This window comes from Cicer arietinum, chromosome 6 (assembly GCF_000331145.2).
Source record: "Cicer arietinum cultivar CDC Frontier isolate Library 1 chromosome 6, Cicar.CDCFrontier_v2.0, whole genome shotgun sequence".
NCBI lineage: Eukaryota > Viridiplantae > Streptophyta > Magnoliopsida > Fabales > Fabaceae > Cicer > Cicer arietinum.
This window is the reverse complement of record NC_021165.2, coordinates 21,627,101-21,641,671: the sequence shown is the minus strand read 5'-3', so window position 1 is coordinate 21,641,671 and position 14,571 is coordinate 21,627,101. Positions and strand designations below refer to the sequence as shown.

Genomic DNA, 14,571 nt, shown 5'->3' with positions numbered 1-14,571 from the left:
ATATATATATATATATATATATATATATATATATATATATATATATATTTCATCCTCTCACTTACACATAAAAAATATATTTCTCATTATAACTCTTATATATATATATATATATATAGACACATTTGACTCTACAAACATATCTTTAAAGTTGAATTGATAGAGTATTTGAGTTTAATCTTTTATTTAAACAATCATTAGTCAAATTTTATTTACTTTCTAGTTTATAATAGATTATTAGAGTTTCCATAATGATGATACTCTTAGTAGTTGGGTGGCTAAATGAATTTCAAAGTTACACGTGACTTATTTATAATTTAATATTAATACTTAATAAAAACCTAATTCCTCCAATCCAATACTTTTAAAAAATTTACTAAATAGATTTTACCAATAACTATTTTTAAATTTCAACAGCACTGATCTATTTTAATACAATTTATTAAGTAAAATTATGAAAAAATGAGAGAGAGTGATTATATAATTTCTTAATTTTTGCCAAAATGTGGCTCAGTTTTTTTCATTGGTTTTTCCCATTTTTTTTTATATTTTATTCCATACAAGAGTTGAGCACCAAATCCTTTATTAGTATGCGTCCTTTATTAATACGCAACCAAAAGTTTCAATTTCTTATCACTAATTAAGTATCAAGTATAGGAAATAATAACACTCATTTTTAATATATTTTTCAGACATGGAAAGCAGCTTTTACAGAATTAGTAGCAACTGCCTCTCTAATGATCACCTTAACAAGCTCCATTATTGCATGCTTAGACTCACATGAAACCGATCCTAAGCTTATTATTCCAATTGTAGTTTTCATCATAGCCTTTTTATTCCTAATTGTTACAATTCCTCTATCCGGTGGTCACATGAGCCCTGTTTTCACATTCATAGCTGCATTAAAAGGTGTTGTCACACTTTCTCGTGCACTTCTTTACATCTTAGCACAATGCATTGGCTCAATAATTGGTTTCTATATACTCAAATGTGTCATGGACCCAAATTTAATAAATACATATTCATTAGGAGGTTGTGCTATTGGTGGCAAAGGATTAAATTCTAGTATTCATCAACATGATGCTTTATTATTGGAATTCTCTTGCACATTTTTAGTACTCTTTTTGGGTGTCACATTGGCTTTTGACAAAAAAAGGTCAAAGGATTTGGGCTTACCAATGATATGTTTGGTCATTGCTGGGGCTATGGCATTGGCAGTATTTGTGTCCATAACTGTAACTGGACGGGCCGGTTATGCTGGTGTTGGGCTGAACCCAGCTAGATGCTTAGGTGCGGCTTTGTTTCATGGAGGCTCGTTATGGAATGGGCATTGGGTTTTTTGGGTTGGGCCTATCTTGGCCTGCTTAATGTATTATAGTTTATCTATCAACCTACCAAATGAGTAGGAGAGTAAGAACCAATTCAATGTCTTGTTGAATATAAAAATTGTTATCTTAAAAAATAACAATTAATGGATATTATTTTACTGAATATACATCACATGCTTATTTATAACAATAGCTTTGTAACAGAAAATAACAACAAAAAGGTCTGAAAGGCTACCAACAAAATGACTATAACAACCCAAGAATAAAAGCATAATAAAACTAACTAATATTAAACTAACATCCCCTCAAGATGGAGAATGTATTTTAAGAATTGTCAGCTTGTTAAGAATTGAATTGAATGTTGTAGGTTCAAGTGATTTAGTAAAGAAATCAACCATAATATTTGATGAAGAGATGAGCAAAAGTTTGAACATTTCCAGTTTGCAGTTTGTCGTGAACAATGTGACAATCAATTTCTATATGTTTTGTTCTCTCATGGAATGTAGGATTTGATGCAATGTTCCCAGCTGATTGATTATCGCAATAAAAAGTTGAAGGGGCAGAAAAATTCATGTTTAATTCTTGCAAAAGAAATGTTATCCATTGAATTTCACAAGTTGTTGACTCTAATGCTCTATACTCCATTTTAGAAGATGAACGAGATACAATGCTTTGTTTCTTATACCTCTAAGAAATATACAGAATCTAATTACAAACCTTCTTTTTCTGGGCAGATTGCCCAATCAAAATAGCTAAACGCTCGCAATTGAAGTATAGACGCTAATGAATAAAACAATCCTTGTGCTGATGCAGTTTTTATGTATTTGATGATCTCCATGACTGCCATGTAATGGTCTTCAGTCGATGATTGCATAAATTGGCTAAGTTGTTGCATGGAGAAAACAATATCAAGTCGTTTGTTGGTCAAGTAAATAAGACGTTCAATAATTCTCCTAAAAGAGGTTGGGTCATGGGGTTGCGCCTTTGAGTTGTATAGAAATTTGCAGTCCTTGATCATATGTGTATTGCAAGGTTTAGTGTTTAATAATCCAACATCTGACAAGATATCAAAATCACATTTACGTTGACATTTGTGAATACCCTTCCTTGAACGAGATATCTCCAATCCAAGAAATAACTTTAAGTCCCCAAGGTTTCTAATATGAAAAGAAAAATTTAAAAAAGTTTTAATCATATCGATCTCTAATTCAGAATTACCTACAATAATAATATCATCTACGTAAACCAACAAAATAATAAAAGAATTTAACTTCTTGAGAACGAATAAGGAATGATCATGTTTTGAATGTTGAAAACCAAATGATATCAAGGCAAAAGGTGGTTTGACAAACCATTGCAAACTTGCTTGTTTTAAACCATACACGTATTTTTTTTAAACGACAAACCTTATTACTATTATGACTTAGATAATCAGGAGGAGGAAGTTTCAAACTTCCTCATGAAGGTCATCTTGAAGAAAAACGTCACTAGAAAAGGTGTCTAGAAACCTTTGGCAACAAGTCTGGCCTTCTGTCTTTCAATAGTACCATCAATCATATGCTTAATCTGATATATCCACCTAAATCGTATGACATGTTTATCTTTAGACAAATCAACTAGTTCCCAAATGTTATTCGATTCTAAAGTTGTAATTTCATGTTGCATAGCAATGAACCAATCGCTAGATTTAATGGCTTCATGATAAGTTTGGGGTTCAACAACGCTAGTCATGACATAAATGTATTTTAAATGAGTAGAAGAAAAAAATTTTTAAGACAAAACAAAAGATAAATGATATAAAATAGAATCAGCTTTAGAGTTAGTAGCAATACCTTAAGTGTTCAAAAGATTGGAATGAAACTCCTGAACATAAATAGGAGGATTTCTTAGCCTTGTTGATTTGCAAAATTATTTTCATGTACAAGTATACATGACATTAAAAGGTTCTTCATATACAAAATTATTTTCATCACAAGTATACATGACATTAATATCATTCAAATTAGAATGACTATTTTTACTATTGGCATAATTTAGTTTTATAGGTTCAAGAAGGAAATTAAAAGTGCCCTCTAAAAGGGTAAATTGCAAATTGGTCCACCAAAGTCCAAATTGGAATAAATATAGGAAGATTGTTGTGTTTAAGATTGGACTGGATGGTAAAACATGATCAAAATCATTTGCAATCAAGTCATAACTATTTGGCCAGCAGAGAGTTTTTAAACGAGGGAGTATTACCATTATACATAGTTATAAGCATATTCTTGCATGTGATGAAGCTTTTTTTACCAACAAATAGTTGTTGAAAAAATAAATCAGGGTCATCTATAATTTTTTATAGGAAAATTTAAGAATCAAAGAGAAATAAGAAAAGTATAATGATTCAATGAAACTTTGAAGAAAATTTTCTAAAAAAAAATTGAGAAATAATATATTAGAATAATTACACTATGATATCATATCACGATTCTTGATTTAAATTATTGATAAAAAAAGATTAAAAAAATTAAAATTGAATCATACTAATAATAATAATAATAAAAAAAGAATGTAAATTACTTCAATTAAATAACTAATTAGTGTAATTAACTAAACCAATTTAAATAACTAATTAAGATATCTAATATCATAGCCTTTCACATTCAAATCTGCTCTAAAAGGTGTTGTCACTTTATCTTGTGCACTTCTTTACGTGTTGGCACAATGCATTGGCTCAATAATTGGTCTCTTTATACTCAGATGTGTAATGGTGCCCAAATTAGTAGATACGTATCTCTTATGAGGCTGTTCCCTTAGCGACAAAGGCAACGTTATGGTACATTAAAGCCACATGATGATTTGTTGGTTGAATTCTCTTGCATTCTTTGATACGAAAGGACAACGTTATAGTACATTAAAGCCATTAATGTATTTTAAAAAATTTAATTTAAATTTATCAAAACACAAAATCATTTTAAAAAACATTCAAATTGTGTATTGAAAAAAATTAATTTTATGTTTTTTGGAGTACAAATATCATTAAAAAATATTTAGAGTTTAAGTTTTTCGAAACATAAATGTGTATTGAAAAATTTTAGTTCAAAAGTTTTTAACATAAATATTTTTCAAAAAAACTAATAAATTTTTTAAAACATATTTCAAAAAATTCAAATTTTAAATTTTTTGAAGTGTTCGATACCAAACAAATTTCAGTTTTCATCACCCGGAAAACTTCCTTAAATAATCCGGTTGTTTTGATTTTTGGGTATTTTGTTTATAAAAAAACAAAAAGGTAAAATGGGATTTTGTTAAAGCTGGAGTAAAATATTCTGGTAATATCTGTGTCTATGAGACTGTTACTGTAACTGGGCATGCGGGTTATGTTGGTGTTGGGCTGAACCCAGCATGATGCTTAGGACTAGCATTGCTTTATGGAGGCTCGTTATGGAATGAGCATTGCGGTTTTTTGGGCTAGGCCTTTCTTGGCCTGCATAGTCTATTATAGTGTGTCTATTAAACTTTTTTTCTTTTATCAAAAAAGGTTGGCTAGAGATTCTTGCGTAGGGACGACAATTAGATTCAGATCCATTGAAAGAAAACTCACATTGAGTAAGGTAAAAATTCACATAATAAATACAAACATAGTAACGGATAATTACCTGTAAAATTAAGCGGATATGAATACAGATACTATAATACCCACCCCACAATTATATATTATTTATTTATTTATTATATTAGTGTTTAGTTTAATTAATTGTTTTCTTTTATGTTTTAACATCTATCAACATCATTGAATCACTACAATATTTATAATGGAAAGATAAACCTAACTTTTTAAGAATTTTATTATGATATAAGTAAATAATTGTAACTTTATAACTAAGAGTTGTGTCTTATTAATCGTAACTTTATAATTATACTTGCAACTTTCTATCAATTGCTTTTACATATCTCAAATAATATTTTCGTAGGACTTACAACTTCATAAAATATTATTATAGACATTTGAATGTGTAATGTAACAAGTGTTCATTTGAAATGTTTTGAATTAAAAAATATTTTATATTTTAATACTTTATGATTGGATTTTAGATATTTGGATAATTTTTAAATTTAGTCACAACAATATCATTTATTTATCGATCTATTTTAGTTAAAGCGTGAATAATGGATATGCTTATGAGCATTTAGGTACCCAAACGGTAAAGGTACGTGTATTAAAGTTGATACCCAAGAGAGTACCAATACGAATATGAGTATTCGGAGACAGGTACTACAGTAACCTACTCAAACCCTACACATTGTAATCCCTATTATTGCAGGACTGTCTCTGCCAGTGCCATCTAAATGATATTGCTTTGGAAACAACATAGGGTTTTAAGCCGATATATGAAAATAAAGAGGCAGTTTGTTATTTTTCTATCACTGTATTGAACAGCAAATAAATGTTAGTTTGAAGAAAGGAATATTTCACTTTTACATCCTCTTTAGTAGTTTGAGATTTAGAAGTTCCAGCAAGTTTATTTATTTCCAGCTAAATCAAACATGTTGCATTGTGTAAAATCCATATTAAACTGAATAAAAGATAGGAAAGTTAAGAACTCCAACACTCGGCTAATGAATATTATAGCCAACAATTAAAGTTATGACTTAAGTCAACTCACAAAGCAACTTAGCAATTACTAATTGAAATAGTTAGGTTTCTAAGAACACTAATAGGTAGTCTGAAATTTGATCCCCAGGTCCAAAGTCAACTTAATAGTTAGGTTTCTATTAACATTTGTGGGTAAAATTATCAAGGAGGCTCATCCCTGAGTAAACACTACATGCATTATGGTACATTAGTAGTTTGGGGGAATTTTTAGCTCATCCGTAGGTCAAATTTTCAAGGAAGCATCCATATCAATATTCCTAGATAAAAATTAGTATCAAATCTGACATTTACATGAACCAATTTTTTTATAAAAACTGGTCACAGTTCTAGAATTTGGCCTTTCATATCATAGTGTATGAAATATTAACCAAAACACAGATTTGCAGCAAACATACTGAAATTTACAAAGTAATTAGCATAAGCTGCACCTTAAGGCCGACCCAGAACACTAACAAGAACAGATTCTTGGAAAAAAATATAAAGAAAAAGGGCAAAACAAAAAACCATTGACATATGACCACAGGAAATGCAACGAAATATGCAGCTCCACAAGAATCCTTAACTGGCATCAACTTTCTCGAGAGCTGCAACGAAATGTATGATCAATAAAAACACAATAATAATATTAGAAAATAAACCACATGCACAGAGAAAGAATAATATAGGGATGAGAAATTACAATTATAATTCAAGAGTTTCTCAATAAGGTCAACATGAGTCATAAGCATGCGCCTACAACAATATCGAACCAGCCCCAATGCATCAAGAGCATCTCTGCAATCAATCAACCATTATGTTAATAAAAAAGGAAAACCCTAAGGAAATCCAGATAGGAATCCCATTTGTTTCCAATGACCTAATTGGGAGAAAACGAAACGAATTAAGTATCAATTAATCATAACCCTAAATTTAAAAGCGTTAAAAAGTCTTAATAAAGTTTGAATGAATAAGATAAGATGAAACGAAAAGAAGAAGGAATAGAGAATGGGAGGAGTAGAAACCTTTCCACAAGTGAAACAACGAACGGGAATAATCATCTTCCTCTGCTCTACTCTGTTTCTCTTTGTGATCCTCACGGTTCAAGCCACAAACAAACAAGAGTCTTCTTACTGATACCTTTAAATCAGAACAAAAAAAGTGGGTAAATATTTTTAAATCGAATATTTTTATTCGTTCAATAAAACTTGTTGGGCTGAAAAATATGTTTTTGATGGACTGTTGGGCTTCAAAATCTTTTTTACTACTAATCACTTTAATTAAATAAATATGTTTGTTATTAACTTATTTAATTTTCGTTCTAAAAATTTTAAGGGTAAAACTCACATGCTAAATGTTAAAGATGAGTGATATATTAAATTTTAACTCGTACTTCAACCTATCAAATATTATTAAAATTGTCATTTGAGTAAAAAAAAGAGAATACCAATAAATGCATCATATAATTTACACATTATTGATTATCAGGTTAATATAGATAATATAATATTAATTTTTTTTTAAAAAAATTTCATAATAAAAGATTATTATAGTTTAAGTGAACTACTAATATATTGATTATCATGTTAATGTAGATAATATAATATTAATTTTTTTAAATTTTATAATAAAATATTGTTAAAGTTCAAGTGAACTACTAATATATTAATAAATAGATATTAGTGTATAAAAAATAACAATTTAATGGTGATGTGAAATTAGAATAAAACTATTATACACTCATGAATGATAGTTATTTTTAATGAAAGATGTTAAAGGTTAATGAAAAAATAGTAATAAGAAATCATACGGGTCATTGTTTAATGATTTTACTATTTCAATCTACTCATAGTAAATTTTTCTAACTTAAAATTATAATATTCGTAAAAAAACTTATCGTAACATATTATATTGTTAGTTTTAATTTAATGATTATTAGAAGAATTAGTAGTATTGTTGATTTTTAATTTATTAGTGATTATCAGAAGTAGTTTATGTTTGTGGTAGTTATTGGTTTTAAATATAATATAGAAACTGTATATTGGTTTCACTAGTTGCATTTAAGGAACATATGTGTGTATATTGTATGCTCTCTTCTTTTAATAAATAATAAACAACTTTATTCTATTAATTATTTCTGTTAGTTGTTTGTTTATTTCTCTTGTTCAATTAACATTGAACATAGTCTTGATTTTTTCAAGCCTTTGCTAGCAAAAAGTGATGAGAATCTCCTCATCTTAGCATGCATTGGCTAAAATGTTAAAAAGTTATATGCTAGCTACTAGTATATCCATAACAATGGACTGATAAAGTATGCATTATAATCAAAATAAAGTATATATCTTTCTCTAAATATCCCCACATTCAAGACAGATTATGGTAGTAGTAGTAATAGTAATAATTTAGATTTACACAAATAAATGTTTTTATTATTATATAATAATTATAGGTTCTTAATATTTGTATCCATGATGATATTACAAACTTAGAGAGAGCTATGCTGTTTCAACATTAGGGGATGGCTGCAGAAGTGTAGAAGAGGAGTCTAGAGGCTCATGCACAACTGAATTTGAAGCAACTGATATTGGATTTCCTTCCAATTGCAACATCATACTCCCCAATATTTCAGTTAATAATTTCTTAAATTCGTCTTCTTTCACCAATTTCCCATCATCTGCATTTATCATCTTAAACACTTCACCAATAACCATGTCCATCTGTAAAATCAAATAATTTCAACCTCACTTAGAGAATCATTGAAATAATTAAAAATCTGAAACAGAATTGTGTTGACTACACACCTCTTGAATTGCACCAAATGGAGGTAAACTAGCAGATGGAGCCACCACATCCAAAGCTACCCTTAGATATTCCTTTGACATTTTTCCATTTCGATCTTTAGGCAAAGTCTCCATAGCTGAGCTCAAAATCTGCATTCTCATATCATAGATTATTTACTTATATAATATTTCAACTATCATTTTTGTTTATATTTCATTCTAAATAAACTATTAATTAAGAACAAGAATGACGTTTCAAGAAATATATATCTCAAATAAATTAAACCTTATCTAATTCAAACTTGTTGGATAATAATCTCTTAATACCACTTCCATCAAATGTGCTTTCACTATGAGCAACTATAACTGGTTGCTCCTTAAGACGAATGGCCACCCTCATTGCCACTTTCTTAAATTCCTCCAAAAATATCTCTTCAGAAACAGCCTTATCCAAGTCAAACCCATGTTCAGAAATCATTGCTGGTTCCACAATGTTGCTAATAACCTACACAAACAATGATAAACCAAGAGAATGTATATGAGAAAAGCTTGAGTTTTCTTTAGTTGAAATACAAACGAGCTTCATAACAAAATTGATATTTTTCTAATGTCAAATTGACATGATCTGCATCTGCATCTGCAATCGCAACCCCGCAACACAATATTTTAATTTGGATTCATACGTTGCATTTTTTAGCAATATAAAAGTTTGCAGCATAACTACGACTATAATATAAAACCATCAACAATATAGAAAGAGTTGAATTACCAACGAAAATTAGAAATTGGAAAAAATGAAATTGGTCTCTAAACTAATATATTTGTGTAAATATCGGACACTAAATTATTAGAGACCACTTTCATTTTATTTCCGTCTAATTTTGATCGGTAATTGAAGATATTTTTTATTGGAATGAATTTGGCTACCCAAGAATCAGAAGTAGGAGGAATCCCATGGTCAACATTGAGTTTGGCAAGAGCTTGAATTATATGGTCATGAAGTGATTTGTGAGGTGATTCAATTTGAGAGAATATGGAAACCATTTCCGGTTCATAACTTGAACCATTGAGAAACTCAAGAAGATCTTCTCCATCAATGCGAAGTATCACAATTGGGTCTCGTTTAAGTCCAGCAGCCATGCCCAATAGAATGTCTGAGAGAACCTCTTTGAACTCTGTTTTGCTCACTTTTTCTTGCTTTCCATGTGTGAATTCATTCAACACCTATTAAATTAATAAGTTAATATTGTCATTTCTTGTTTACTCATTGGTTCAAACATAATGGCTAATCAATGACAAAGACATGTTCTTATCAGAATTAAGAAATTAATCAATTAAATATACAAAGAATATTATAAATAAATAAAAACAGTAAAATATGTACACACGCACATGTATGTGTGAATATCTTTCTTTTTGTTTGACTTAATGTGTGCTTTTATATGTAAATTGATGTTTGACTTAACGTGTATATCCAAATTTTGTTGCTTTAACACTAATCAGACAGTATTTAACAAACAATATCTGTGTATATCTTTCTTTTGTTTGACTTACATGACATATCTATAGTAAAGACTAAATACATAATCTTTATTGATTAAAAAATGTTTATATTTAAGATCGAATGAAATATTGTTTATTAAATATTCTCTTTATTATTAATTTATCTGTTTCTTTTTACTTGTCTTTAGACTTTTTACATATATCAAGACAATCAATAAATTTTATTATTTTTCATAGAATTATTTATTATTGTCTTAAGTTAACCTTAATAATTTATTATCCAATTTCATTATATTTCGCTCTCCAATAAATAATTAAGAACATCATTGACAAAACAATAGATAATGGTTCATTGAAATTTAAAAATAACAAGTAAATAAAAACAAAAAAATTCTATGTACGTTGAAATGAACATATGGAGTATATATATATAAATTATAATTATTGGGTTTTAAGAATAGTCTCTTTATTGTAGATTTTAAAAACAATAATTTTGATATTTTATAACTTAAAGATTATCTTTTAGAAATATTTTAAAAACTGAGAAATTATTTTGTATTTGTCTGCTATAATTGAAATCACTTTTTTTTTAAATAAAAAATCAATTATAAAAATGATTTTCTTGTACTATTATTTTAGTACGTTTCTCTTCATAGAATTAGATCTCCTTGGGACAACATCCAATAGTCATACACCCACTTTATAAACATGTATCATATTTATGTTATGTGGTATTTCTATATTTTTTCAATTCACACACAGTATTAATTTTAATTTTCAATACTCAATACTTAAACATCATTTTCAAACAGTGATTTGAATACGCATCTCTTGATCTCAATTTTCCTAAGACCCAAAAAAGACAAATTATTTTAGAATCAATTGCTGTATTTTATTTTCTGGTGATTAAGGTAGCTTATTTTTTAGTTTATTGTTCGTCTATATATTATGTGGTACATAGATAGGTTAGGTAAGCACTTTGGTTTTTCACAAAGTATGCCACACAAAAAACTCCTTTAATTAGCCGCAGGAAAAATTGCCTTCAGCATGCAGCCAGCGACTAGGGCCATGTGATTTATCCTTGAATATTAATAGCAGGTTGACTTTATGTACTCTAAAGTCTAACCACAAATTTTCTACTAGCTTCTCATATCAATGTCTGAGTACTGACTATTACTACAATTATTAGTTTTAATCTAATAAGTATATATATTAAACATAACAAACCAATCAAATCATCATTAGTTTATTTATACAACATATATTAGAGCCTGATTAGAGGTCAAAATACCAGCTAAGTAGTTTTCACAAGATTCCTCTGTGTTGGAGAGGAGAAAATGGGCCACAAAAAGTTGAGTATCGAAATCAATTGCAACTTTGCCATTAAAAAAAAGTCCCACAGCACCGACCAATCTATTTATAATAAATATAATGTGCTCGTCCTGTTCTTATTTTTTGTTTGGCTTGATTGCATTTTTAGTTATCTATTTTAACTGAATCATAGTTCTCAAACACAATTTTGGTCCAAAACTTGATGAAATATTATTTTTTTAAAGTCAAACTATATCATTTATGATCATAGATTTCAAGTAGAGTTATTGCACCACAAAATCTTGAGGCATGATATGGCTTAAATAAGCGTAAAAAATGACAATTCATCAAGTTTTAGAACAAAATTATGTTTGAGGGACTAAAACTGAAGAAAAAAAAATGGAGAAACTATTTTTGTGATTCAACTAAAATAGAGGGACCAAAATTGCAATTAAGTCTTTTTATTTTTACTGAGTTTTAGTTAAACACCTTATGAAATCTTAATTTTCTATATTATATTTGAGAGCATAAAAATAAGTAATAATAAATATAAAAGATGAATAAATAATTACCTAAATATATCATACAAATATACATCACCATACTTCTAGTACTAATTGGATGTCTAAATTTTGAGTAAGTAATACTACTCAAATTGGTGTTTCAAGTTATAGAACTGAATTAATCTATTGCTTAATTTATATTCTCATCAATTATACTGAAATTACAATATTTTAATAAATTTATATTCTCATCAATTAGTAGCATTAAGGATGAATTTGAATCGAGACAAATTTAGTTGACATGTTTCAGCGATTTTAAAATATAATAATTTAGAGACTACTTTTGATACAATTTCAAGTAGCAACTTAAATAAATACTAATTTGATTTTAGAATAAAATTATCGTTGATAAAGTGTATATATAGTGCGGATATGTACGAGTTTTTAAAAAGAATTTATAGAACAAGTCCTCTATTGACACGTAGCAGTTAAGCAATAAGCACCTAATAAATGATGTTGCAAATACGCCAAAGGCCTAAAAGAGAACCAAAACCACAAACAGACATTTAGAGCCTTCCTACACAACCGACATTCGAACCACAACAAATATTCTGATGCAGGTAATGACATCCTTCACAATGATAGATTATTTAATTACAATTTCACCCCCACATCATATTACTATTATTTTGAATACTACCATAATTAAAGTTAGAAAACTCAATAAAAGAATTCACCGCCTTACTGTCTTTAGTTTTATCTGTGATATATTATAATATTATAAATTAAATGTCTTATTTTGAATATAATTTTCTATTTAAATTTTATAGGACACAAGAAAATTTAAAGTAAGAAAAAAAAGAAGAAAATGAATATTGAGAGATAAAATAGAGCAATTGAAAAGAATGTTGGAGAAATGTAGCAGATGAAGAATGAACCTGAGAATAGATGTGATCAGAATCAGGAGCAGAGCCTTGAGCAGGTAAACCAAGAGCAGCACCAATATCAGCAACAGCAGGTTGAAGTTCTTTCACAGAGAGTTTACCATCTTTGTCTGTATCCAACTCATGAAACTTATGGTTCACGAATTTGGTGAAAACATCTTTGTTTCCAACCAACTCCATAATATTAGAACCATCTAGAACCTCAACTGTGTTTCCACCACCACTAATACTTTTCCCCTTCCCTGTGTTTGAACCACTCTCCATTGTGACTCTTGTGACCTTTCTAGCTATATGTCCCCCTTTTTCCCTTTCTCCTCTCGTGATCTTTCTATTTTCTCTCTCTCTCTCTCTCAATCCTCAACTATCACACTATTTATTTCACTTTCAATTCAAATACAACTTTGCTTCTCTTCTAGAATGTCCATCGACCTTCATTTATCTACTACCTTTTCTTATTATAATATATATCAACAGATATTATTAGCTTAAAATAACTATTTCTAAATATTAAATTTTATATTATTTAAACAATTATGCACAATTTTTTTAAAAGAATATCTTATAATTAATATTCTATTTGTATTTAAAAATTGTTCTAGTTATATGATTTTATACTTCTTTTATTTTAGGATGAATCTCATTTTAGAAAGAAAAAAAAAATATATTATCTTAAAATAAATATTATTTAATTATTTTTTCGTATATTATTATTTGATGACGATTATATATACAACTTTTAAACTATTATCATATTTTGTATTGAAAGTAGGAGGAGACGGTAGTTATATGATTTTATATGAATTAATAATAATAGAAAATCAAAATTACAAAAAACATTTGTTATGCATATACCATTAATACATAAGTTTCTCATTTTTAAAAAAGATATATTTAAACATGAATCGCACAATTACCTCGTCAGTTATCTATTAATGATGGAAAAACAAAGAAATTTCAGTGTAAATAACTATTGACTTGATTGTATATATATCATAAATATTTCGTCCTGTTTTGAATCTATATCCTAATTCTCTAGTCTTTAGCTTGGCTATTGATGTGGACTTTGAACATAGAAGGAATGGGTCGAATCAATGAATCAATTTACATCAGAAAGGCCATATAGTTTTTACACTATTAATTATCGATGAAGGCAAGTGCTATGCCATAGACAGTTAAACACTCTAGATAAAATTAGGAGAGGGCAATGATTTCTTATGGTCAATGAATCGTCTGGAAAAGATTATCACAGATAAAAGTTGCATATAAGGTTGTTAAGTTTAAGAACCTAATTCATAAGTGTATGTCTAACGAGCCCATGAGAAAGTATGCCTAACGATCTAACTGACAATCACCTATAAGAACCATTATTATATAAACAAAAAAGTTCTCGACATTAAAATAGAGTTTTTGAATTGTAGATGGAATTATGAGCTGTGAAACAATTTTAGGTTCTTAAACAAGCATGCCATCAAAGAAGAAAGTTGTTACACTGCATATGACACACTACTTTCGGATTAGAGATTGAATGTCCAATATGATATAATTCATATACCTAATACTTTTAGATTTTAGGCGAAGATGAGATAATTA

General features: G+C 28.5%; 2 protein-coding genes and 1 pseudogene across 2 annotated transcripts in view; 2 read left to right on the top strand and 1 right to left on the bottom strand.

Moving 5' to 3' along the window:
- Nucleotides 1-1,406, top strand: part of LOC101502680 (aquaporin TIP1-2-like) — a 1,932-nt gene extending 526 nt beyond the window's left edge. The window contains exon 2 of the mRNA XM_004505748.3: nucleotides 693-1,406. Within this exon, the coding sequence (XP_004505805.1) occupies nucleotides 693-1,406 (714 nt within the window). The remainder of the gene's footprint in view (nucleotides 1-692) is intronic.
- A 5,071-nt stretch (nucleotides 1,407-6,477) lies between these two features.
- Nucleotides 6,478-7,157, top strand: LOC140920660 (uncharacterized; annotated as a pseudogene).
- A 1,190-nt stretch (nucleotides 7,158-8,347) lies between these two features.
- On the bottom strand, nucleotides 8,348-13,407 carry LOC101488783 (uncharacterized). Its single transcript, XM_004505622.3, has 5 exons — nucleotides 12,976-13,407; nucleotides 9,648-9,944; nucleotides 9,007-9,225; nucleotides 8,742-8,870; nucleotides 8,348-8,657 (listed from the first exon to the last, which is right to left on the bottom strand). The coding sequence occupies exons 1-5, from the start codon at nucleotides 13,243-13,245 to the stop codon at nucleotides 8,436-8,438; spliced, it is 1,137 nt and encodes a 378-aa protein (XP_004505679.1). The 5' UTR covers nucleotides 13,246-13,407; the 3' UTR covers nucleotides 8,348-8,435.
- Between the last annotated feature and the right edge of the window lie 1,164 nt (nucleotides 13,408-14,571).

What these genes read in the sequence shown, in the direction of transcription:
- LOC101488783 (XM_004505622.3), bottom strand. Translation starts at nt 13,245, where the DNA reads ATGGAGAGTGGTTCAAACACAGGGAAGGGGAAAAGTATTAGTGGTGGT. An exon ending in CTGATCACATCTATTCTCAG is followed by an intron (nt 9,945 to 12,975) that starts GTTCATTCTTCA and finishes TTAATTTAATAG; the next exon opens with GTGTTGAATGAATTCACACA. An exon ending in CTCCTACTTCTGATTCTTGG is followed by an intron (nt 9,226 to 9,647) that starts GTAGCCAAATTC and finishes TTGTTTGTGTAG; the next exon opens with GTTATTAGCAACATTGTGGA.